General features: G+C 42.9%; 1 protein-coding gene across 1 annotated transcript in view; it reads left to right on the forward strand.

Annotated features, from left to right (window-relative positions):
• Positions 1–27,756, forward strand: part of IKKbeta (inhibitor of nuclear factor kappa B kinase subunit beta) — a 209,273-nt gene that overhangs the window by 80,749 nt on the left and 100,768 nt on the right. The window contains exon 8 of the mRNA XM_080282673.1: positions 24,138–24,329. Coding sequence (XP_080138799.1) covers positions 24,138–24,329 — 192 coding nt within the window. The remainder of the gene's footprint in view (positions 1–24,137; positions 24,330–27,756) is intronic.

Below are 27,756 nucleotides of genomic sequence, written 5' to 3' on the forward strand. Positions count from 1 at the left end.
CCCACGATAAAAAACTGGTTTAAAGCTTAGTGGAAAACAACTAACTAAAAAAACAAACAAGAAGCCTTGGACAAGGACTGACCAAACGTTGACGACCAAGGACCGGACAAAGGACATTGCAATTGGAACTTGGAATGTAAGGGGAGCAAATGATGAGGTGAAAGAGAGAGAGATTGTCCAGGTGCTTGAGGATGCGAAAGTGGATGTATGTGGAATAACTGAAACAAAATGGTGAGGAGAAAGTGTGAGAGAATGGGAGTATGGATGGGGTATATGTGCAGGAGTAGGTGAGAATGAGAGGGCAAAGGAAGGAGTATGTATAGTTGTGAGTAAAAGATGGAAGAGGAGCATAAGACAGTATGGATCAGTTGGATCAAGGATTGTGTGGGTAAAGTTGAAAGTTGGAATACAAATGTGGGCGATTGTGTGTGTGTATGCGCCAACACAAGATCGTGCTAGAAGAGTGAGAGAAGAGTTCTGGACAAATGTAGAAGTGTGCATGGAAAAGTTTGGAAGGAATGAGAGAGTGTTTTTGATTGGTGATATGAATGGTAAAGTTGGGAATGTGAAGGTGGATGGAATAGTTGGTGAGTGGGGTGTGCCTGCTGAGGTAGATGAGAATGGGAGTGCGTTAGTGGACATTTGTGCTGGGAGGAGGTTGGTGATAGCCAATACCCTCTTCAGGCATAAAATGATCCACAGGTATACATGGCGAGTGATGAGAAGGGTGGGTGGTGAACTGAGTGAAAGGAAGGCAATGATTGATTATGTGTGTGTGGATGAAAGGATGCAAAGATGTATATTGGATGCAAGAGTTTATAGAGGTTGGGGGAGTGGACTTTCTGACCACTACTTGGTGGTGGCCAGAATTAAAGTTCAAGTAAGATGGAGGAATAGAAGAAGGGAAAGACGAGAGGAAGGAGTAGTTGCAAGGAGAGTGGAAAGGTTACAAGAGGATGAGAAAAAGGCAGAGTATAAGAGAGAAGTGGAGGAACGATTGGGCAAATATGAATTGGAGCAGATGGGGGACGTGGAAGGTGTGTGTAGAATATTTACAGAAGAAATATGTGCAGCATGTGGTGTGGTGTGTGGAAGGAAGAGAAGACGGAGGAGGGTGCAAGGAACAGCGTGGTGGACTGAAGAGGTGAAACGGGCTGTGGCACAAAAGAAGAAAGCATACAATGAATGGATGAGAAATAGGGGCGTGGAAAAAGTTGAGAGGCGGAAGAGAGAGTTATATGTAGAAAGAAAGAGAGAGGTGAAAAGATTAGTAAGAGAGAGTAAGAAGAGAGTGGATGAGGAATTTGGAAGGAATTTGAGTGTAAAGTGGAGGGACTGTAAGAAAATGTTCTGGAAAGAGGTGAAAAGAGTAAGACAGGGTGGAAGTGACGTTAGCAGGGGAGTGAAAGATAAAAATGGTAGATTACTTGTGGAGAAGGAAGAAAAAGTGAGCAGATGGAGAGAACACTTTAAGAAATTGTTGAACGTGGAGGATGGAAGTAATGCGAGTATAAGTGGCTGGGGAATGGCTGGGAGAAGGAGGGAGGTGAGAGGACAGGAAGAAATCAGTAGGATAGAAGTTGTGGAAGCAATGAAGAAAGTTAAATCAGGGAAAGCCCCAGGAATTGATGGAGTGTGTGGTGAAATGCTGAAGCATGGGGGAGAGATAGTAGTAGAATGGATGTGGAAGATGTGCAGATTGGCCTGGGAGGAAGGTAGAGTCCCGGAGGATTGGAAGTCAGGTATAATTATTCCCTTGTACAAAGGAAAAGGGGAAAAAGAAGTGTGTGGTAATCATAGGGGCATTTGTCTTCTTAGTATAATAGGAAAAGTGTATGGTAGGATACTTATTGACAGAGTTAGAGAAAGAACAGAGTAATTAGTTGGAGAAGAACAGGGAGGCTTTAGGAAGGGAAGAGGTTGTGTAGATCAGATATTCATTCTCAGATCTTTAGTGGAAAAGTTTCTAGAGAAGGGAAAGAAGTTGTATGCGGCTTTCATGGATTTGGAGAAAGCACATGACAGGGTGGATAGACTAGGATTGTGGAAAGTGTTAAGAATATATGGAGTAGATGGGAAGTTGTTGAATGCTGTGAAGAGTATGTACGATGGTGCGAAGGCTGCAGTGCATGTGGATGGTGAACTAAATGAATTTTTCTCTTTGAAAGTTGGGTTGAAACAGGGATGTGTCATGTCTCCATGGTTGTTCAATCTGTACATGGATGGGGTAATAAAAGAGGTACAAGGTAGGGTAGTGGATGTTGGAGTGGCCCTGGTGAGAGAGGATAGTGTTTGGAAACTCCCTGTACTGTTGTTTCCAGATGATACTGTGTTGTTGAGTGAAGACGAAGGGGAGCTGCAAGGCTTGGTGGATGAGTTTGAGAGAGTGTGTAAGAAACGGAATCTAAAGGTGAATGTAGGGAAGAGTAAAGTGATGGTCTTTGAGAGAGGTGAAGTCAGTGAATGTACAGCGAGGTTGGATGGTGAGGAATTGGAAAATGTGAGTACGTTTAAGTACTTGGGTAGTGTGATGAGTAAAGATGGAGGTTTGGAGGGTGAAGTGCTTGAAAGGGTACAGCAGGGAAGAAAGGTTGCTGGTTCTTTGAAAGCAGTGATAAGAAACAGGGAAGTGAGCATGGAAGTGAAAAAGTTACCACATGGCTGTATTGTGATACCAGCTCTAACGTACGGAAGTGAAGCTTGGACGTTGTTGGAAGGACACAAGTCAAGAGTGAGAGCAGTGGAAATGAGTTATTTAAGAGGAGCCTTTGAAGTCACATGGAGAGACAGGCTGACGAATGAGGATATAAAGGAGCGTTGTGGTGTTGATGTGGATGTGATAGGAAGCGTTATGAGGAACACACTGAGGTGGTTTGGCCATGTGGAGAGGATGGAGGGTGAAAGACTGACGAAGAGAGTGTATGTGAGTGAGGTGGAGGGGGAAAGAGGGAGGGGGAGGCCGAGGATGAGATGGAGAGATGGGGTGGAGAGGTATATGAGAGAGGGGGGTGTGAGTTGGGAGCAGGGGAGTGAAATGGCGGGGGACAGGGCGACTTGGAGGCGAATTGTTTGTGGCCACCCCAAACGGGATTGAGGCGTCTGGCAATAGATAGATAGATAGATAGGATAGTCTGATAACCATTTTCCTTCATAGAAACTTGAAATATATTAGATAATGTGGGGCCCAGTGGGGATCCCATAGCTACTCAATCAGCTAATAAAATTTGCCGTGAAATATAAACATGGATTCATTAGCTGCCAAATCTGTAAGGGATTTGAAATGCTACTTTGTGAAATTATTGACTAGTTCATGTCCTTTATATTCTGGTGAAATACAAATTATCATCATTATCAGCTAATCCTGTGTTGCCCCATGAGGAGCGTAGGAGCCCGGGGCTAGGCAAGTTGGTCCTGACATTTAAGATGAGAATGACCAACCTCACTCATCCCTGAGTGGCATTACATGAGCAATAAACCCCAACCACCTACACAGGCTCAATCTGATTGGAGCGCCTTAATTACCCACTAAACCACCAGACACCGTAATTTGGTTATATGTTTACCGCCTAGCGCAGTAAATGGCATCCTTGTGCACAGGAAACCATTTGGCTTGTCACTCAGTGTAGAGCATCCATAGGCAGAAGGAAGAGGAAAGAATGAAGGAAAGAAAGACAGAAGAGGGAGTGTAAATATCTATAGTTTCTTTTAGTGGGATACTTGTGAATAGACTTTTAATATCAAAGTTTTTATTGGGATATTTGTGAATTAACTTTTAATATCAGAGCTTGCCATGACCATAGGATGTGGAAATTGAAGCTGCTTCCTTCTTTCTTTCCATCCTCTTCTGTCTTTCTTTCCCTCATTCTTTTCTTGTCCTTCTGCTTACAGATGACTTTACACTCTCTCTTCTGTCTTTGTTTCCTTCATTCTTTCCTCTCCCTTCTGCGTGTGGGTGACTTTGCATCGAGTGACAAGCCAAATAGTTTCCTGTACACCAGGAAACCATTTACTATGGTGGTTGGTAACCATATAAAAAAATTTTGCGCCTGGTGGTTTAGTGGGTAATTATGGCGCTCCAGTCGGATTGAGTTGGTGAAGGTTTATATCCAAGGGGTGGTTGAGGTTGATTGCTCATATAATGCCACTCAGGGATGAGTGAGGCTGGTCACTCTCATCCTAAATGTCGTGACCAACTGACTAGCCCAGGCTCCTACGCTCCTCATGGGGCAATATAGGATTGGATGATGGATAGATGGATGGATTTAACTACTGTATGAAACTAATGAAGTTCATAAGAGTAAAGTTGTTTGTGGTGAGGCTATTCAATGTGGAAGCAAGAAATTTACCCCAATTATAATTAAAGGTTCCAATTGCAGACAGGATGGGACATACTGGGACTTATAGTTTTTGTATTTTGGGTAATCCATACAAGATTCCTGGAACAAATCCAGAGACAAAAAGAAAATTATAAGTTTCTGATGAAGTCAAGTTTTTTATTCTCCTAAGAACTCCATTATCTTCCAACTTTAGTATGTGGGAAAATGGATCTCTCTTAAGGTCAAGGAACTTGCTCCTGCCAGATATCAAATTTTAAATTTTATCCAAATAATCAAGCTTGTACAGCACCAGTACCCCTCTCCCTTTGTCTGGTTTGGTTATAATAATGTTTTTATCAATCTTCAATTGAGTTGAGTATTTTGACCTTGTCTTTCATGAATACTGATCATGAAAAATTGCCAAAATCTTTGAAAGTATTATGAGTTGAACTGATATTTTCAACTCTTCGAGTCCAAATTGATGATTCATTAGTAGGATTATAAATTCTTAGTTTGGATATACTGTAAATTATCTTTTCAGACCTCAGAAAGTGGGATTCAATCTTTGGCTTATAATCTGATAAGGAAAAGTTGAGACCGAATTTCGAATGCAACTTCCTCTTCATCAGTTAATGTCCTAAACTGGATTCAGTAAGGACTTTACTTCATAGATGCTATGCACTTTGTTTAACCTGGAAATATTTTCATGATGAAATTAATTTCCTGAGTAAATTCTTCACCAGTAATAATTATCCTGCTATGTTGTTTCCTTGGATGGTAAAAGAATTCTTAAACCAGATACTTTGTGGTTGTAGGAAGGCAGCAACTGCAGCTAAGGACATACAGTATATTAGGTTTTCCATTTATGGTCATGTTAGTTATTAGAAACCAGCTTTTGAAAATACTGAACTGTGTCTGTCCTCATATCTCATTTAGATCTGCATTTATAAACCCTTTCACTTGTTGGTTCATTTTTTCAATATAAAGGTAATACAGTATAGTATACCAAAGCCACTGTGTTCAAACTTGGTATACTTATACACCTGTTCTATCTGTACAGCTAGATATTGGGAGTTCAGCTAGGAACCTCAAAATTCTTGTGTCCGAACAGTACACAATGGCTTGTCTCATACAACATCTTTGTCTAACCCAGCTATGTCAGAGGTTAGGTACCACCGTATGATATGGTCCATACTTACAATATAGGTAAATTCAGTATTTTACATAGTAAAATACTGAATTTAGAATAGAATTGTGAATTTTAGTCTTTGTACATTCACAAACTTAAGCCTTCATTACATAACTGTGAATCATCAATAAAGCTATATACCTTAAGATTATAATAATGTTTTGCTGTTATGAAACAGCTTTCTGATACTTAGTTCATTGATTCTTTCCTTGGTTCTTTTACTTTGAACTGGACCACTGATGATTTAGAAGCTTCATGATTCCATTCCCTAGGATTTACTGTGTTCATGATTTTCAGTCATTGCTGCCGGCTCAGCTACTGTAGGTAACACTCACATTTTTATTCTTTGAGATTGATATACTAATAAAAATATTTTTACATCTTGGTTGTACACCTAGCATTCAGTCATTGCTACAGGCTCCTTTTGGTATAATTTTTAATATTCCCATAGATATATTTTTACAACTGATATAAACTGCAATGTGTGGTTTTAAATGTTTTCAGGTCTGATGATGGGATATGCTTTCCTGAAACTAATCACATGTAATAAATATAATTTGGGAAATCATATTGATTCTCCATAGCTGGCTTTATACTGTGTGTAGGTTATTCGTATAATTTTAACGTATATCGATCTTTCACTTCAAGTTATTAAACAGTTAAATAGATGCTAATGTCTTGTATTTAGCCTAATGGTAAATGATGAAGTGCAAGTTATCATACATTGCCTGATTCGTGTTTCAATATTATATTTTTTCCATTAATACCAGCTACTTGATGCTAGATTGTACATTAATCATAAAAACAATAAACCATCTGTCTATCTATTGCCAGACGCCTCAATCCCGTTTGGGGTGGCCGCAAACAAATCGCCTCCAAGTCGCCCTGTCCCCTGCCATTTCACTGCCCTGCTCCCAACTCACCCCCCCCTCTCTCATATACCTCTCCACCCCATCTCTCCATCTCATCCTCAGCCTCCCCCTCCCTCTTCCCCCCTCCACCTCACTCACATACACTCTCTTCGTCAGTCTTTCACCCTCCATCCTCTCCACATGGCCAAACCACCTCAATGTGTTCCTCATAACGCTTCCTATCACATCCACATCAACACCACAACGCTCCTTTATATCCTCATTTGTCAGCCTGTCTCTCCATGTGACTTCAAAGGCTCCTCTTAAATAACTCATTTCCACTGCTCTCACTCTTGACTTGTGTCCTTCCAACAACGTCCAAGCTTCACTTCCATACGTTAGAGTTGGTATCACAATACTGTCATGTAGAAACTTTTTCACTTCCATGCTCACTTCCCTGTTTCTTATCACTGCTTTCAAAGAACCAGCAACCTTTCTTCCCTGCTGTACCCTTTCAAGCACTTCACCCTCCAAACCTCCATCCTTACTCATCACACTACCCAAGTACTTAAACTTACTCACATTTTCCAATTCCTCACCATCCAACCTCGCTGTACATTCACTGACTTCACCTCTCTCAAAGACCATCACTTTACTCTTCCCTACATTCACCTTTAGATTCCGTTTCTTACACACTCTCTCAAACTCATCCACCAAGCCTTGCAGCTCCCCTTCGTCTTCACTCAACAACACAGTATCATCTGGAAACAACAGTACAGGGAGTTTCCAAACACTATCCTCTCTCACCAGGGCCACTCCAACATCCACTACCCTACCTTGTACCTCTTTTATTACCCCATCCATGTACAGATTGAACAACCATGGAGACATGACACATCCCTGTTTCAAACCAACTTTCAAGGAGAAAAATTCACTTAGTTCACCATCCACATGCACTGCAGCCTTCGCACAGTCGTACATACTCTTCACAGCATTCAACAACTTCCCATCTACTCCATATATTCTTAACACTTTCCACAATCCTAGTCTATCCACCCTGTCATGTGCTTTCTCCAAATCCATGAAAGCTGCATACAACTTCTTTCCCTTCTCTAGAAACTTTTCTACTAAAGATCTAAGAATGAATATCTGATCTACACAACCTCTTCCCTTCCTAAAGCCTCCCTGTTCTTCTCCAATTAATTTCTCTGTTCTCTCTCTAACTCTGTCAATAAGTATCCTACCATACACTTTTCCTATTATACTAAGAAGACAAATGCCCCTATGATTACCACACACTTCTTTTTCCCCTTTTCCTTTGTACAAGGGAATAATTATACCTGACTTCCAATCCTCCGGGACTCTACCTTCCTCCCAGGCCAATCTGCACATCTTCCACATCCATTCTACTACTATCTCTCCCCCATGTTTCAGCATTTCACCACACACTTCATCAATTCCTGGGGCTTTCCCCAGGGGGTAGGGGGGTTTTCCAAGAATACTCTCCCAGTATCCCTGCTTGTCGTAAAAGGCGACTAAAAGGGTTGGCGGAGGGTTAGTGCCCCTCCCCGGAAAACAACTAACTAAAAAAAACAAACAGTAAACCAGCATCACTTTTATAAGTCCTATAATTCAAAAACTAGTGTACTTGCCAAGTAAATTGATATGTAAACAAATGATGGGGAATCTTCCTGACGGAACTGTCCCAGAACCCACGGGCTTGCTGCCTTCATGCTGGGCAGTTGAGTTTCATCTCAAGCGTAATTGCCTTCCTCTTCTTCTTCTTATCAGTAGCAGGAGAGACAGATGGGCGTTTCACAGACATGATGGATGCACAAAACACACCGTAGACACGGGGGGATATCCAAAAAAACGATGGCAGCAAAGAACACTGTTGAGAAGTGTTTGTTTACATTAGCGGTCATAGGGCTGACTGGAAGATGCGGCTGAGCAGCGCACTGCCAGCATCACGCAAGAGTATCGTACCGCATATTGTTAGCCCGAGAAAATATTACACTAAAAGGAAAATTTTAGAGTTTGTTTTCAACCTTTGTAAAGTTGAACATTCATAAGTCAACCGTTTGTAAAATGGGGACTACCTATATACAGTAGTCCCTCATTTATCCGGAAGTGCAGTATCTGGATGCTGGACCTTTGCTCTGTTAAACCATTATCCGAATTTACTTGCTAATATCCAGACATAAAAGTCCCCAAGAACTTCGGCCAGCCAGCCGACATGTTCAAACATTCGGTATCGTGGCCGCTGGGCTCGAGCTGTGAGCGGGAAGTAGGCTGTAACCCACAACCTGAGCTAAAATATTCATCCGTCCTTGTACTGAAAGGTCAAAGTCGAGCACTCGTCCGATCACTCCCAATGAACCCCCAGCACCCAAGTAATATGACTATAACCCACAAGTAGTGTCAAAACATGTGCACACATCCCCACCGAATGTCCAAAGTTGCACGGCCAGTGAGCTAAGTCTTTCCTAACTGCCACTGAAAGTGTAACACAGACCTCAAGCCGTGAGTACATGTTCGGTGACAGCAGCCGTCTGCCTCTTTACCGAACGTCTAAAGTCGCCCAGTCACTGGGAGTTGCGTTTCCGCATGGCCACTGGGCGTCTAACAGACCTGCAAGCCATGAGTAAATGTATGGTAAAAGCTCCTGTCTGCCTCATGACAGAAGGGTGAAAATCCTGCCCACAACCTTGCTTCTTCCCCACTCTTGTCCCTCCTTCATAGCCTCCTGGTTAACCCTTCAGTCCTTACCCTCATCTGTTTTTGCGATTTATTTGACTACCTTTGGTCGTATCAAAATTCCACAAAATCCACGAGAAAGCTCATGAAATTTTGCATGCAGACATATAATGTACTTAAGTCTTGGAAGGTGCTGGCAAAATTTTGTATTAGGATGGTGGGAAGTTAAATACAGGTAAGTTTTACTCCTGAACAATTTATTCTTGCTTGTATTTCTGTACTTGTCAGTTTTATGTGTTTTTATTAGCTTATCTAATAGTAGAAACACCAGTGAAGAAGATGTGGATGTGATAGGAAGCGTTAGGAGGTGGTTTGGACATGTGGAGAGGATGGAGAGTGAAAGACTGACGAAGAGAGTGTATGTGAGTGAGGTGGAAGGGGGGAGAGGGAGGGGGAGGCCGAGGATGAGATGGAGGGGTGGGGTGGAGAGGTATATGAGAGAGCGGGGGTGTGAGTTGGGAGCAGGGCAGTGAAATGGTGGGGGACAGGGCGATGTGGAGGCGATTTGTTTGTGGCCACCCCGAACGGGATTGAGGCGTCTGGCAATAGATAGATAGATAACCAATTTCTGGTGGCATATTTGGCTGTAAAATGTTTTTTGAGCCCTGTGATCAATCCTTTGACACAGTAACAGATTTTCAAACCGTCTTCAGGTTTTTTGTGGATTTTTGTTGTTTATGCATGATTTTCTTTATGTTTAGCATTAATATGGATAATCCTATGTGTGTTTTGATGTCTCAATTTGGCAGATTGACTTGAAAACAGTGCCAATATTAGGAGGGGTAATGTTCATACGGTAGTTTATAGGTAGTGTTTTTTGGTTTTCAGTGCTATTTTTGCATGGTTTTCTTGGTGTTTAGCGTTACTTTGGATATTCCCATGTGTGTTTTGATGTCAGAATATGGCAGATTGACCTGAAAACTGTCAAAATTAGGAGGGGTACTGTACCTACAGTAGTGTATGTATAGGTAGAGTATGTTTTGGTTTTCAGTGTTTATTTTCCATAGTTTTCTTGGTGTTTAGCATTATTTTAGATATTCGTATTTGTGTTTTGATGTCTGAATATGGCAGGTCGACCAGAAAAGAGTGCCAGAATTAGGAGGGGTATTGTACAGCTCCGGACAGATGAAACGGCTACACCCCATCCACCAGCGACTTGGTTTGGGTCTCAGTGGTTCTGGTAACAGTTGCAGGTGGAGGGAGGGGGGATGTGGGAGGGTGAGGAGGGGAGAAATGTGGGCGGAGTTATATAGGGGGTAGTGTGGGAGGGTGAAGAAGCAGCATAGTCTGGCTGGTGGGAGGGGGAGACGAATGGTTGGGTAGCGGAGACGAGAGTCTGCTGGAGGGTAAGACAGGTGAGTGTGATTAGATGAAAAGAAATTACAAAAAATGAATTATTTTAATATCTGCTGCATATATTGCATTTTATCTACTAAATAAAAACACTGTCTATTATTCACCACCGTATTTGGGTATCCTACTCATTATTATTATCCTTTGGATATTAGGCAATAAATAAAGATATTGGACGGTCTTTCGGACCCGAACCAATTTTTTCATAACTTTTTTCTTCAGCTATTTCCGTATTCCTATTATCCCTCGTGCTTGAAGTCCCCCTTTTTATCACTTTCTCCTACGCCCTACATTTTTTTTTTAGGCATAAGGCAGTTTAACTTTCTCTTTAAATAACCATATTTGTCAACAAATATTCCTTTCATTAATCTTTTTAATTACCTGTTTTCTTTCAATATGCATTTGTCTAATAATGGGTGTTATACTTTAATTGGTGCCGCTATTTGGCGTTTTGAATAAATTTGGTCTAACTTAACACATATATTGCAGTCTCTCTCAAGTAGGCTGGCAACCTCACACATCCTCCCCCCTGCTTTCTCCTTCTCTTGCTACCCGTTCCCTCCTTTCCTTTTGTAGTACTGTTTATCTATTCTTTTTCATATTTTTAACCCCATTTCTTATTACAAACTTTTAGTGCCATAGGAATTTCTCCCTTATCACCTACAGTCCTACTACATGAAAGTGGAAAAAACTGCCATCGGGAAAAGAATAACTGGAAATTTATGGCGAAGGTTACGATATTAGTTATTTAGAATGAAAGTGTTGTCAGATACGCATTCTTGACGTGATTATCGCAGCCACAGCATTTCGCCTTCATCAAACAGAAGGACTATAGGTTTCATGCATTACCTCCTTACGTCCAGAATTACTGTGCAGAACGCCATGTATAACACATTAAGGACCACAAGGACAGTACTGGTAGTCATCGTGATTCTCATGAATCTCTCCATAGGCTATTGAAAACAGTGCTGTATGCTCAACTTCAGAATTATGTTCTCATCATGGCAATGATAGGCAAAGATAATAAAAACAATATATACAACCAGATTATCATTTATTATACAACAAAGCTCAAACTGCCTCCGTGCTACCTAAAAAAAATTAAATACCTTATCACATATATATATATATATATATATATATATATATATATAATTTTACATCGAGTAACCCTATATGCCCAAAGTAATTTCCTCTGCATGGACTGACGTTGTAACGAAACTGGTTGTCCCCCTGCAGTAATTATTAATATATTTTTATGGTCATGTATGACTGAATAGTTTAGTTTATACAAGCGAAAACCTCAGAAATAATAATCATCGAGTATTATTCCTTCTCCAGCAGTTGAGCCTTCAGTGACACACTTCCAAAAATCCTCTGGCTTGTCAACATAACGTTTGCTAGGGTCCTGTGATGCAACCCTGCTTCGTGCAATACTCTTCTCATAGTCTTTTCGCTGATATCATGGTCTGTGCATCGGTTTCTGTGGCGTGTAGTGCAACATGGTGGTTTCCGTGTGGTAGGTTGCCATGCTAGTTAGTTTCCTCTGCTTTACCCAACACAATAAATTTTAGATCAAACAGTGTTGTTCATGGTTATTAATATATATATATATATATATATATATATATATATATAGGATCATGTATTTAATTTCTTCAGGTTACATGTGATTGTGTGAGCTGGTTACACCCTTGAGACTGCAGCATGGAGGCAGTTTGAGCTTTGTTGTATAATAAATAATAATTTGGTTGTAAATATTGTTTATATTATCTTTGCCTATCATTGCCATGATGAGAACATAATTCAGAAGTTGAGCATACAGCACTGTTTTCAATAGCCCATGGAGAGATTCATGAGAATCACGATGACTACCAGTACTGTCCTTGTGGTCTTTAATGTGCTATACATGGCGTTCTGCACAGTAATGCTGGACGTAAGGAGGTAATGCATGAAACCTATAGTCCTTCTGTTTGATGAAGGCGAAATGCTGTGGCTGCGATAATCACGTCAAGAATGCGTATCTGCCAACACTTTCATTCTAAATAACTAATATCATAACCTTCGCCATAAATTTCCAGTTATTCTTTTCCCGATGGCAGTTTTTTCCACTTTCATGTAGTAGGACTGTAGGTGATAAGGGAGAAATTCCTATGGCACTAAAAGTTTGTAAGAAGGAATGAGGTTAAAAATATGAAAAAGAATAGATAAACATTACTACAAAAGGAAAGGAGGGAACGGGTAGCGAGAGAAGGAGAAAGCAGGGGGGAGGATGTGTGAGGTTGCCAGCCTACTTGAGAGAGACTGCAATATATGCGTTAAGTTAGACCAAATTTATTCAAAACGTCAAATAGCGGCGCCAATTAAGGTATAACACCCATTATTAGACAAATGCATATTGAAAGAAAACAGGTACAGTAATTAAATAGATTAATGAAAGGAATATTTGTTGACAAATATGGTTATTTAAAGAGAAAGTTAAACTGCCTTATGCCTAAAAAAAATGTAGGGCGTAGGAGAAAGTGATAAAAAGGGGGACTTCAAGCACGAGGGATAATAGGAATATGGAAATAGCTGAAGAAAAAAGTTATGAAAAAATTGGTTCGGGTCCAAAAGACCGTCCAATATCTTTATTTATTGCCTAATATCCAAAGGATAATAATAATGAGTAGGATACCCAAATACGGTGGTGAATAATAGACAGTGTTTTTATTTAGTAGATAAAATGCAATATATGCAGCAGATATTAAAATAATTCATTTTTTGTAATTTCTTTTCATCTAATCACACTCACCTGTCTTACCCTCCAGCAGACTCTCGTCTCCGCTACCCAACCATTCGTCTCCCCCTCCCACCAGCCAGACTATGCTGCTTCTTCACCCTCCCACACTACCCCCTATATAACTCCGCCCACATTTCTCCCCTCCTCACCCTCCCACATCCCCCCTCCCTCCACCTGCAACTGTTACCAGAACCACTGAGACCTAAACCAAGTCGCTGATGGATGGGGTGTAGCCATTTCATCTGTCCGGAGCTGTACATACAGTAGGGTGTTTTTTTTTTTTTTTCTCCTGGTGTTTAGTATTATTTTGGATATTCCTAAGTGTGTTTTGATGTCAAAATATCCCTGAATGGGTAGAAAACACTGCCAAAGCATGCACAGGTACTGTACTAATAGGTTAGGTATAGGTTGGAGGTTGGGTATAGGTAGGGTCTGGGTATAGTATGGGGAATAGAGTTCATTATCTGGATGTTGCCACTAGCCTGACCTGCCTTTGGCTCTGTTATGTCTGGATAATCGAGTGATTACTGTATATGTATATCTGTATACTGTATATATATATATATATATATATATATATATATACAGTATATATATACAGGTATATGTACTGTATACAGTGCTCGTCAGAAGTATTCAGCGTTGTCCGCCGGGCGCGCAATACTTATGGCCCAAAAAGAATCACCCATTTTTGGGGGTAAGAATTGAGCCACAAGTTTGAGCTCCGAGCATGACGTCACGGTAGCCTGAGGCCTTCTGACGCGCTGGTTGGTTCCCGCCTCAGTCGCCCACGGGCTGCCTGAGAGAGAGGAACTCCGCCGAGTGTCCCTCTCAAATTGCGCCATTTTTTACCGAGTGTCCCGCAGTGTTTTGGCCTTCAAAACTTTGTTATGGCACCTACCCGTGAACTATCGAGTGAAATCATATCCCAGATCATTGCTCTAAAGGAGGCAGGCCACCAGACAAAGGAAATTAGTGAATTGGTTGGTGTGGCACGATCGACAGTGCGTCATTGGTGTGCGCGGTTTCGGGAGGAAAACAGTGGTGAAGTTCCCACAAAGAAACCGAGGTCTGGTAGGCCTAGGAAAACTTCCCCAAGGTCTGTTAATGTTTTAAAACGTGCAGTGGAGTTTAATCCTTGTGTGAGTGCAAGGAAAATTAAGGAGAGCAACCCGGAAGTGTTTGGTGAGGTGTCAGTGAGAACAGTGTCTCGTAGGGTGCATGAGCTTGGTTACACAAGTCACAGGCCTGTGAAAAAGCCTCTTCTCTCTAGCAGCCAGAGAATTCGTAGGCTTGCCTTTGCTAATAAATATCTAAATTGGGGTGAGGAGCAATGGTTGTCAGTGTTGTGGTCTGATGAGGCAACGTTTAGTGTTACCTGTAACAGAGGAGCATGCAAAGGTAGTGACCCACTTGACCCACGGTATGTAGAAAGCACAGTTAAACATCCTGATTCACTCATGGTATGGGGTTGTTTTTCAGGGAAGGGTTTGGGGAAGCTTGTTGTACTTCCCAAGAACCTCAGAGTGAATCAGGATGTTTACCTGGAGCTTCTGTGTGATCATTTACCAGACTCCTTCGAGCTAACAGGTGCACGAGTGTTTGAGCAGGACGGTGCACCTGCTCACAAGGCCAAATCGGTCACCAATTGGCTTCGTGACTGCGAGGTATCATTCATGACAGACTGGCCAGGAAATAGCCCAGACCTCAACCCGATTGAAAACCTCTGGTACCTCGTAAAGAAGAGTCTCCAAGGGAAGGACGTGAGCTCTCTGCCTAAGCTGGAAGCCGCCATTCGTGACTCCTGGGACAAAATACCCCTCCAGCACCTCAGGAGCCTCGCCCTTTCACTTCCAAGACGTCTCAGGTCCGTGAAGAAACGTAAAGGCTACCCTACGAAGCACTAAAGGTAAATAAAATGCATTATTTATATGTTTTTTCAATGTTGAAAGGTTTGTTTCTCAGGAGGGACGCAGGGCGCCCCATACTTCTGACGAGCACTGTATATATACTGTATATATATATATATATATATATATATATATATACAGTAATCACTCCAATATCCGGATCAATAGAGCCATCGGTAGGTTCGGATATTGGTTTTGTCCGGATATTGGGCCCCAGCTTATGGACTTGTACTTACGGACCCTAACACAGAGAAACACCTATACAACTCCCTCCGGACATGCATAGCACCTATTTAACACCCAAATCACACCAATAAGGCACATAAATGACTGAAATAAATGCAATAGACACATGAAATGTGGGTTTGGAAGTATGTTCATACATTAATAAACATTCTGGTACTTATGGACTCTAACCGAACCTAACCTAACCGAACCTAACCGAACTCTGAAAAACACATTCCTACTGCACATGCATGAGGTAAGTTTAGTATGGAAAGAAGTACAGTATGACACTTTCTGGTAAGTATAGTATGGGAAAAAATACAATATGAAACATTCTGGTAAATATAGTATGGAAAATAGTACAACATGAAACATTTTGGCTACTTACAGCAAGTCCCTGGCCACCTCGATGAATAACCGCCTCCTCTCGGACTCTGACAGTAAGAACGATTTCCTGAAGCACTTGCACTACACTCTTCCTGAAGTCTTGCACTGAACTTAGTCACTAACACACAGAAGTCCGTTCTTTTCACAGTGTTCACTTTAGTCCAAATAATGTTCCATTAAATTTAAGTGTTGCACATTAACTTTTCCCAAGTTTTTTAAGTTTCCAAAGCCAAAACAAAGAAGGTTAGTTACGTTAAATTTCTTTTCTACTTAGTCTTTTCTCCCAACTTGAAAACCTTAACACAACACACCGTTTTTTCACTGCACAACACTCAAAATTCCCGTGTGGTCTAGTGGAGAAGTTCTTGCTGTTTATTCACTGTCAGAGCCCGAGAGTATCACTGGCAGGCGTCCAAGGGGTGCATCGGTGGGTAGTGGTGATGGCGTACCGACTACAGAAGACTCTGAAGACAGCCGCAAACTCACGTCGAGTGGTGACTCCACTGTAGCTGATGTGCTGGGCTGTGGCTCGGAGCATGAGGGCCTGTCTTGGGGAGGCAACGGAGTGGAACCAGGGCTTGGCACAGCGGGGGTCACGGGCCTGAAAAAACTGTCAATCGTTGACTGACGCAAGGACCGACGATTCTGGCGATTGATGATGCGCTGCCGGAAAGCACGCACTTCCTCCACGAGTCCCAAGGGCCCCATCTCCCTGTCGCAGTCCGGGTGTTCCAGGTAGTCTAGGACGAACTCTAGATGTTCCCGGAGTGCGCTCAGCTTGGGGATGGCTGGAGTAGTGTCCTGCTGGGCGGAGTCTGCATCATCATCGCCTTCGTCGTCGGAATCTTCAAGTTCGGGACTGACACCAGCAACCGAAGACGCGATCTCGATATCAGACAACGTCTGATACCCAGGATCGCCCTCGTCGTCGTCCAACCACTCACGAACATCGTCCACATCAACATCGTCGCCGTGCATACGTAGCCGTGCATGGAAGTCATCCACGTCAAACCCTAGGAAATCGTACTCCACATCTGTTCCGAGAAGCAGACGAGACCAACCATTTTCAAGAGTTTTCACAGGGACTTCCTTCCATGCACTAGCCCAGTTGTACAGCGCAGACCTGATGTTGTAGCGGCGAAGGTTTTCCAAAGTCCGCTTGCCTCGAGTGTCACGTCCTTCCCTGCGCTCGTCCTCGTCCTCGAGAACCACCATCACCTCGTCCAGGAACTTCCGACGGTACAGGCGCTTTGTTGCCACGATCACTCCTTGGTCCATTGGTTGAATGAGAGCAGTCGTATTAGGTGGCAGAAACATGCACCTAATACGGCCATTCTCAGCAACCAAGTCCTTGTCGCACGGGTGGGCAGGTGCATTGTCGAGGAGAAGGAGAGCCTTTACCTGGTCGCGAGGAATTCCCAGTGTCTTTGTCTGGTAATGTATGACCTCCTTGACGAAGTGATGGTGAAACCAGTCTTTGAAAATCACAGCTGTGAACCATGCTTTCAAAGAATGGTACCATACGACAGGAAGGACATCCATCACCCCACGAAGGCACCGAGGCTGCTTTGCACGGCCAACAATAACGGGCTTAAGCTGGTGCATGCCGTTAGCATTGGCACAACACAAAGCAGATATCCGTTCCTTAGAAAGCTTGCGGCCAGGTACACGCTTCTCCGTCTCATCGGCGAGAGTGTTCGTTGGCACCGAGCGATAGAATAGGCCAGTTTCGTCAGCGTTATAGACTTGACCGAGAGTGAGGCCCTCCCTGTCGATCAAGCCTTTCACCTTGTGCCGAAACTCGTCCACTCCATCCTTGTTAGCGTCCAATGCTTCGCCATGTGCTTTACGGTTAGTAAGGCCATGTCGCAACTTGAACGCGAAGAGCCAACCCTCGGATGCCTTGAAGTCTAGGGCGTCGTGAAGCCTTGCAAACTTCTCAGCAGCAGCCTTCAGCTCCGTTCCACGTACCATCACACCAGCTGCACGTTGCTGTCGATACCAAATCAACGTGGAGCGGTCGATCTCTGCATACTTGGGGGTAAACATAACCTTCCTCTCCACGTTGCGTTTGCTTCTCGACGAGAAGTCAGCCGTGTACTGCATGAGCTTGTCTCGGGAACGCTTGATATCAAACAAAGTCGACCGGGCCAGGTTGAACTCGCAGAGAATGCGAGAGGAAGACCAACCCGCATCAACCTTCTCCAATATCTCCTGTTTCTTCTCCAGAGTCAACACCACTCTCTTCCTTTTCTCAGGAGGCGGGGCCATCATCACACACACTAAGAGTAGGGCAGAGAGCAGCAGGAGGCCTTGCAGCAAGTACGGCACCACCACAAAAGCGAGCACGTGGGCAGCCATGGCGAAGAGCGTAGGTCTTGTCGCGGTGAGAGACAGGCGGGAAGTGGGGAGGATGCAGCGGCGCTCTATCGGACGTCGGAGGAATGACGAACCAAAACAATGCTCTCACGCGGCGCGTGCGGCAAGTTCAAATTACGGACGGCAAAAAATCGATTTTTTTTCCAATTTTTTTGGATTTTCGGACCATTTTGGGAATGTTTGATCCCAGGACGATAAGGTTCGGTTAGTGGGGATGTTCGGTTATTGGGCGTCCGGATATTAGAGGGATTACTGTATATATATATATATATATATATATATATATATATATATATATATATAATGTATATATATATATATATATATATATATATATATATATATATATATCGTTTTCATTTTTAAAGGCTCCAACATGCTTGCATGTGTCGGCCTTGGTCACCTAATGGTGGCTCTCCACGCTGCACGATCCATTGCAGCCTCCCTGTTCAGTCCCTTAACCCTAAGGTCACACTTAATGACCTCGTCCCATGTCTTTCTCGGTCTACCCCTCATAACCCCACCCCCAATATTAACACTTCTCACCTTCCTCACCCAATTATCATTCCCCATCCTCTCCACATGTCCAAACCACCTCAATCTACCTCTCCTCATCACAACACCAATACACTCCAGTCCCATCCTACCTTTCAACTCTTCCACTGTAAACCCAGCTCCTCCAGGCCTTGGACGCAGGGACGCACTGCACATCCACCTAATCATTGTCATTTCTGTACGTCTGAGCTGGCGAATGTCTTCCTCCTTCACTGCCCAGGTCTCACTGCCATACAGCATTACACTCCTAACACATGCTGCATACAAAGACCCCTTAGCATGTAGGGAGAGCCCTCTCAATGTCAGGAGAGGCAAGAGCTCCCTGAACTTCTTCCAACCACTTCTCACCCTAGCCACAGAGCTAGCTCCAGCCCCACCTCCAGCACACAACATGTCTCCCAAATAACAAAACTCTTCCACACACTCAAGAGATTCACCAGCAAGTTCAATCCTTTTATATATATATATATGTATGTATATATATATATATATATATATATATATATATATATATGTCTATCTGTCTATCTATCTATTGCCAGATGCCTCAATTCCATTCGGGGTGGCCACAAACAAAATGCCTCCACGTCGCCCTGTCCTCCGCCATTTCACTGCCCCGCTCCCAACTCACACCCCCCTCTCTCATATACCTCTCCACCCCATCCCTCCATCTCATTCTCGGCCTCCCCGTTCCTCTTCCCCCCTCCATCTAACTCACATACACTCTCTTCGTCAGTCTTTCACCCTCCATCCTCTCCACATGTCCAAACCACCTCAGTGTATTCCTCCTAACGCTTCTTATCACATCCACATCCACACCACAATGCTCCTTTATATCCTCATTTGTCAGCCTGTCTCTCCATGTGACTCCACAGGCTCCTCTTAAATAACTCATTTCCGCTGCTCTCGCTCTTGACTTGTGTCCTTCCAGCAATGTCCAAGCTTCACTTCCATACGTTAGAGTTGGTATCACAATACTGTTATGTAGTAACTTTTTCACTTCCATGCTCACTTCCCTGTTTCTTATCACTGCTTTCAAGGAACCAGCAGCCTTTCTTCCCTGCTGTACCCTTTCAAGCACTTCACTCTCCAAACCTCCATCCTTACTCATCACATTGCCCAAGTACTTAAACGTACTCACATTTTCCAATTCCTCACCATCCAACCTCGCTGTACATTCACTGACTTCACCTCTCTCAAAGACCATCACTTTACTCTTCCCTACATTCACCTTTAGATTTCGTTTCTTACACACTATCCCAAACTCATCCACCAAGCCTTGCAGCTCTCCTTCGTCTTCACTCAACAACACAGTATCATCTGCAAACAACAGTACAGGGAGTTTCCAAACACTATCCTCTCTCACCAGGGCCACTCCATCATCCACTACCCTACCTTGTACCTCTTTTATTACCCCATCCATGAACAGATTGAACAACCATGGAGACATGACACATCCCTGTTTCAACCCAACCTTCAAAGAGAAAAATTCACTCAGTTCACCATCCACATGCACTGCAGCCTTAGCACCATCATACATACTCTTCACAGCATTCAACAACTTCCCATTTACTCCATATATTCTTAATACTTTCCACAATCCTTGTCTATAGACCCTGTCATATGCTTTCTCCAAATCCATGAAAGCCACATACAACTTCTTTCCCTTCTCTAGAAACTTTTCCACTAAAGATCTAAGAATGAATATCTGATCTACACAACCTCTTCCCTTCCTAAAGCCTCCCTGTTCTTCTCCAACTAATTCCTCTGTTCTTTCTCTCTGTCAGTAAGTATCCTACCATACACTTTTCCTATTATACTAAGAAGACAAATGCCCCTATGACTACCACACACTTTTTTTTCCCCTTTTTCTTTGTACAAGGGAATAATTATCCCTGACTTCCAATCCTCTGAGACTCTACCTTCATCCCAGGCCAATCTGCACATCTTCCACATCCATTCTACTACTGTCTCTCCCCCATACTTCAGCATCTCACCACACTCTCCATCAGTTCCTGGGGCTTTCCCCAATTTAACTTTCTTCATTGCTTCCACAACTTTTATTCTACTGATTTCTTCCTGTCTTCTCACCTCGCTCCTCCTCCCAGCCATTCCCCAGCCACTTATACTCGCATTACTTCCATCCTGTATGTTCAACAATTCCTTAAAGTGTTCTTTCCATCTGCTCACTTTCTCTCCCCTCTTCACCAGCAATCTACCATTTTTATCTTTCACTCCCCTGCTAACTTCACTTCCACCCTGTCTTACTCTCTCCACCTCTTTCCAGAACATTTTCTTACAGTCCCTCCACTTTGCACTCAAGTTCCTTCCAAATTCCTCATCCACTCTCTTCTTACTCTCTCTTACTATTCTTTTCACCTCTCTCTTTCTTTCTACATATAACTATCTCTTCCACGTCTTAACTTCTTCCATGCCCCTGTTTCTCATCCATTCATTTTATGCTTTCTTCTTTTGTGCCACAGCCTGTCTCACCTCTTCAGTCCACCACGCTGTTTCTTGCACACCCCTCCATCTTCTCTTCATCCCACACACCACATCACATGCTGCACATACCTCTTCTGTAAATATCCTGCACACACCTTCGACATCCCCCATCTGCTCCAATTCATATTTGCCCAATCATTCCTCCGCTTCTCTCTTATATTCTTCCTCTTTCTCATCGTCTTGTAACCTTTTCACTCTCCTTACAAATACTCCTTCTTCCCGTCCTTCCCTTCTTCTATATCTCCACCCTAATTGGACCTTGATTCTGGCCACCACCAAGTAGTGGTCAGAAAGTCCACTCTCCCAACATCTATAAGCTCTTGCATCCATTATACATTTTCGCATCCTTTCATCCACACGCACATAATCAGTCATTGCCTTCCTTTCATTCAGTTCACCACCCACCCATCTCATCACTTGCCATGTATAAGTGGGTCATTTTGTGCCTGAAGAGGGTATTGGCTATCACCAACCCCCTCCCAACACAAATGTCCACTAATGCACTGCCATTCTCATCTATCTCAGCAGGCACACCCCACTCACCAACTATTCCATCCACCTTCACATTCCCTACTTTACCATTCATATCACCGATCAAAAACACTCTCTCATTCCTTCCAAACATATATATATATATATATATATATATATATATATATATGTATATACATATATATATATGTATATACATATATATATGTATATACATATATATATGTATATACATATATATATGTATATACATATATATATGTATATACATATATATATATGTATATACATATATATGTATATACATATATATGTATATACATATATATATATATATATATATATATATATATATATATATATATATATATATATATATATTCAGTACCCTCGCGTCCAACATGGTAATATTGTCATGTATGGGTCACTTGTTGGACAAAGAACGTTTTGGACTAAGAACAGAGTTTATGGGGAAAAATGAATTATGTCAGGAACCCTAGGAAAAGTCACCCTAAATACCTACCATATACCTATACATATATTGGTACTTTTGTAATTATAATAAATGGTACTGTGCTATGAATGATAACTAACCTTTTAGGATAGTGTTGGTGGGCTTGCTGGGAATGGAAGGTGGTATCCAAGGCTGTAGGTAGTCCTACTGGGTCCCCGGAGGATGGCCGCTGGCTTCACTAGCGGGTAATGGCCGTTGCTCCTCCTCAACCTCCCTCATAAATCCTTTGAAATCACACTCAGAATCACTATCTTCGTCCACAGCCATGGAAGGTCCTGCTTCTGCCTGTCCTAGTACTCTGTAATCCTCGGCAAACGACATGCTTCTCACACTGTTGCCAGAGCCCCGTCTCGTGACTGTGGAAAGTGATCGCTGTCGCTGAATCGGTAGAGAATAATGAGATGCAACTTTGTTTATAAACTGGTACACACGCCGATGAGAAGGATTTCAAAACGATTGATATTTATTCTAAAATATTAATATGTATTCAGTGTCAGGCTAAATGTTCAATGCTGTAGTACGATACATTCTCTGTCGAGTCGCCTGGGTTTTGGTCACACTGTTTTGCCCGTCGTATCCTCGGCAGGAATCCATCCAGATGAATTCCAAATGCCCGTGGTATGGTCGGCAATTTTACCACGTTACCGTTCCGATTTACCAACGTATCCTCGGCAAACCTGGTATGAAGTGTCGCGTGATAGCCTTCGGCTGCCAGGATCTTGTCTTGGTTTTTTATTATGGTCCTCACGTTGGCTTTATTCATGTCGTGGGCCTTGGCAATGTCAACTTTCCTCTCCCCTTTCTTCTTTCTCTCGATGCTTTCTAGCTTGGTGGCCTGAGGGAGGTGCCGACGCTTCTTGGGGTTCTCCGAAGGCTTCCTAGGCATCATGAGCAGGGTAAAATGCAGTAACAAGGGCAGAAAATGCAGCATGAAAAAAACACCTTCCAATGCAATTATGCGACTGAGTGGCGCTGTGGCGGGAGAAATTTAAACAAAACATCACGTGACACCAGAAGCGTTTTTAATTGGGCGGCATCATGATCACGTCACGATAACGGGCGGGGAAGGCTACTTGATCAGAAGTTTTCATTGGCTATCATCATCATGGGAATGTCCAGTATGATCGTGTTGGACCGGGGGTGATCGTGCTAGAGTTGAACTCTTCGGATTTCGCCCACTTCTCTGAGCTCTGTGCGTGTTATGCTAACACACTCATGTTGCAGTAATTAAATTGTATTAAATAATACTAATTATTTGCTCTCTGTGCTGGATCTGAATCGTGCTGGACTAATGCGTGTTGGACGCGAGGGTACTGTATATATATATATATATATATATATACGTACATACATATATATATGTATATATACATTATTAACTGTATGTGTGTTCACAGCATAAAAATTAGCATTTATATTGCTTGTTTCCCATTAGCAGTTGATTTTAAGAGTCATTCAATTTTGAAGGTGATCGGGTCATTTATAGGTGAAAAACAAGCTTTCAGTTGCAATATTAGATAAACTGAAAATGGTTTGGTCGTATGAGCAAATCCCAGTATGATAGTTTATTGTGAAATAACTATGAGGGTTGAGATGGTTGTGATATTTTTGCCCTATTGAGTTAATAAAATACTTCCTTTGCTAAACTAAGAATGAAAGGAGTATCGTACTGTAGAGAACAAGTATTCTGTAATGATCTATGATAGGAGTGTTGTACGTCATGAACGGAAGTTTAATTCAGTATTCTATCCTTCAGTACTTTGTATGGACTTTGATCCTGGGACTTGGATCATGAGGTCATCGCTATACTTTTGAACTACTCCTCATCATAACTGATTGATTTTGTTATAATATTCATTGTAACTCTGTCATTTGTGTGTTTTTCATTGATTATTGAGGTAATGATATCTTTATCCCAGCAGATGATCAAAGTGTTTGTGGTGGACCTGTGCATGCTTCTGGAGTATGAAGTGAAAGAAGGAATGGGTGTGGAGGAAGTGCAGGAGTGGGTAGCACGGGACAGTGCAGTGGCAGTTGAGGATCAGCGACCCCTTCTACCTCGCGGACAGCCTCCTGATTCTTCGCGGCCTGCCCTGCAATGCTGGGCACCCCCAGTGAGTGCTCTTGGTTCTCTTGCCCAGTACTAAATTATTTTGATTGACAGTCTCTTGAGTGTGTGGAAGAGTTTTATTATTTGGGAGACATGTTGTGTGCTGGAGGTGGGGCTGGAGCTATCTCTGTGGCTAAGGTGAGAAGTGGTTGGAAGAAGTTCAGGGAGCTCTTGCCTCTCCTGACATTGAGAGGACTCTCCCTACGTGCTACGGGGTCTTTGTATGCAGCATGTGTTAGGAGTTTAATGCTGTTTTTTTATTTTTTTTTATTTTTTTTTTATTTTTTTTTTTATCCGAGGAAGAAGGAACCAAAGGCCATGAGGCCGCAGTAACAGTTCCCTCCAAGAGAAAAGCAAAATACAATAGAGAGCCAAATTCAAGATCCGATCATTTTGAGATGCCTGGACACACTGCGTTTGAAAGACTGGAGATCATAGGCAGCAGGAAATACAGATAGAGGGAGACAGTTCCAGAGCTGACCTGTTGCATAAATGAAAGACTGGGAGTAACGGTTAACTCTTGCATTAGAGAGTTGGACAGAAAAGGGATGAGAGTTTGCTGCCAGACGGGTGCTATGCGCCCGTCGTAGAGGTGGAGGAATGCAAGCAGACAGTTCAGAGGAGCAGTGACCATTAAAGTAGCGATAGAAAAGAGATAAAGATGCAACAGTGCGGCGAAGAGACAGAGGTTGAAGGGAGTCAGGAAGAGGAGGAGAGTTAATGAGACGAAAAGCCTTTGACTCCACCCTATTGAGAAGAGCTGTATGTGGGGAGCCTCCCCACACATGAGAGTTATACTCCACACAGGGGTGGATAAAACCCCTGTATAGAGTCAACAATTGTGCAGGGGTAAAGAAAGAGCGGAGTCGGCTTAGCACACCTGATCGCTTGGAAGCAGATTTTACAAGAGATGTAATATGATCTTTCCAAGATAAGTCCCGAGTAAATGAAACCCCAAGCATGTTCAAGGATGATGCAGGATTAAGCTGAATATTATTAAACATTAATGGGTATACCTGTGGAAGATTTTGTCGGGTTGATAGGTGTAAGAACTGAGTCTGAGATGCATTAAAAACAACCATATTATTTTTACCCCAGTCAGAGATACGAGCCAAGTCAGAAATTAGGTGTGCCATAGCCTCATCACTTGTTTGTTGAAGTAACTGTTGAGATGGGCGTTGCGGGAACCGAATGGAAAGGTGAAGGGTTAGATGTACAGCTTAGAAGATCATTGATGAATAAAAGGAAGAGAGTTGGTGATAGGACAAAGCCCTGAGGAACACCACTGTTGATAGATCTAGGAGAAGAACGATGGCCGTCTACAACAGCGGCTATAGAACGACCAGAAAGGAAGCTAGCGATGAAGGCACAGATAGAAGGATAGAAACCGTAGGAGGGCAGTTTGGAAATTAAAGATTTATGCCAGACTCGATCGAAAGCCTTTGAGATGTATGGCCTTTGAGATGTATGGCCTTTGAGATGTATGGCAGTGAGACCTGGGCAGTGAAGGAGGAAGACATTCGCCGGCTCAAACGTACAGAAATGACAATGATTAGGTGGATGTGCAGTGCGTCCCTGCGTCCAAGGTCTGGAGGGGTTGGGTTTACAATGGAAGAGTTGAGAGGTAGGTTGGGACTGGAGTGTATTGGTGTTGTGATGAGGAGAGGTAGATTGAGGTGGTTTGGACATGTGGAGAGGCTTTTCGTCTCATTAACTCTCCTCCTCTTACTGACTCCCTTCAACCTCTGTCTCTTCGCCGCACTGTTGCATCTTTATCTCTTTTCTATCGCTACTTTAATGGTCACTGCTCCTCTGAACTGTCTGCTTGCATTCCTCCACCTCTACGACGGGCGCGTAGCACCCGTCTGGCAGCAAACTCTCATCCTTTTTCTGTCCAACTCTCTAATGCAAGAGTTAACCGTTACTCCCAGTCTTTCATTTATGCAACAGGTCAGCTCTGGAACTGTCTCCCTTTGTCTGTGTTTCCTGCTGCCTATGATCTCCAGTCTTTCAAATGCAGTGTGTCCAGGCATCTCAAAATGATCGGATCTTGAATTTGGCTCTATATTGTATTTTGTTTTTCTCTTGGAGGGAACTGTTACTGCAGGCTCATGGCCTTTGGTTCCTTCTTCCTCGCATTAAAAAAAAAAAAAAAAAAAAAAAAAAATTGGGTGAGGAAGGTAAGAAGTGTTAATATTGGGGGTGGGGTTATGAGGGGTAGACCGAGAAAGACATGGGACGAGGTCATTAAGTGTGACCTTAGGGTTAAGGGACTGAACAGGGAGGCTGCAATGGATCGTGCAGCATGGAGAGCCGCCATTAGGTGACCAAGGCCGACACATGCAAGCATGTTGGAGCCTTTAAAAACAAAACGAAGTCTTGTTGTAGAATAGAATTTTATTCACCTATAATGGTGCATGAGTTGAATATCATAACTTATGGATATTTAAGTATTGCTTAATTATGTCCATGGAGATACAGGGGTAAAGAGTGTTACCCTTGTTTTCTAAAGGGCACTGAAATAGGCATGGACAGAGAACTGAAAGTTTATACATACTTCTATCTATCTATCTATTGCCAGACGCCTCAATCCCGTTTGGGGTGGCCACAAACAAATCGCCTCCACGTCGTCCTGTCCCCTGCCATTTCACTGCCCTGCTCCCAACTCACACCCCCCTCTCTCATATACCTATCCACCCCATCCCTCCATCTCATCCTCGGCCTCCCCCTCCCTCTTCCCCCCTCCACCTAATTCACATACACTCTCTTCGTCAGTCATTCACCCTCTATCCTCTCCACATGGCCAAACCACCTCAGTGTGTTCCTCATAACGCTTCTTATCACATCCACATCCACACCACAACACTCCTTTATATCCTCATTCGTCAGCCTGTCTCTCCATGTGACTCCACAGGCTCCTCTTAAATAACACATTTCCACTGCTCTCACTCTTGACTTGTGTCCTTCCAACAACGTCCAAGCTTCACATCCATACGTTAGAGTTGGTATCACAATACTGTCATGTAGTAAGTTTTTCACTTCCATGCTCACTTCCCTGTTTCTTATCACTGCTTTCAAAGAACCAGCAACCTTTCTTCCCTGCTGTACCCTTTCAAGCATTTCACCCTCCAAACCTCCATCCTTACTCATCACACTCCCCAAGTACTTAAACGTACTCACATTTTCCAATTCCTCACCATCCAACCTTGCTGACTTCACCTCTCTCAAAGACCATCACTTTACTCTTCCCTACATTCACGTTTAGATTCCGTTTCTTACACACTCTCCCAAACTCATCCACCAAGCCTTGCAGCTCCCCTTCGTCTTCACTCAGCAACACAGTATCATCTGCAAACAACAGTACAGGGAGTTTCCAAACACTCCTCTCTCACCAGGGCCACTCCAACATCCACTACCCTACCTTGTACCTC

The sequence above is a fragment of the Coenobita brevimanus genome, chromosome 94 (genome assembly GCF_032717465.1).
Source record: "Coenobita brevimanus isolate Jiangsu-jjx chromosome 94, ASM3271746v2, whole genome shotgun sequence".
NCBI lineage: Eukaryota > Metazoa > Arthropoda > Malacostraca > Decapoda > Coenobitidae > Coenobita > Coenobita brevimanus.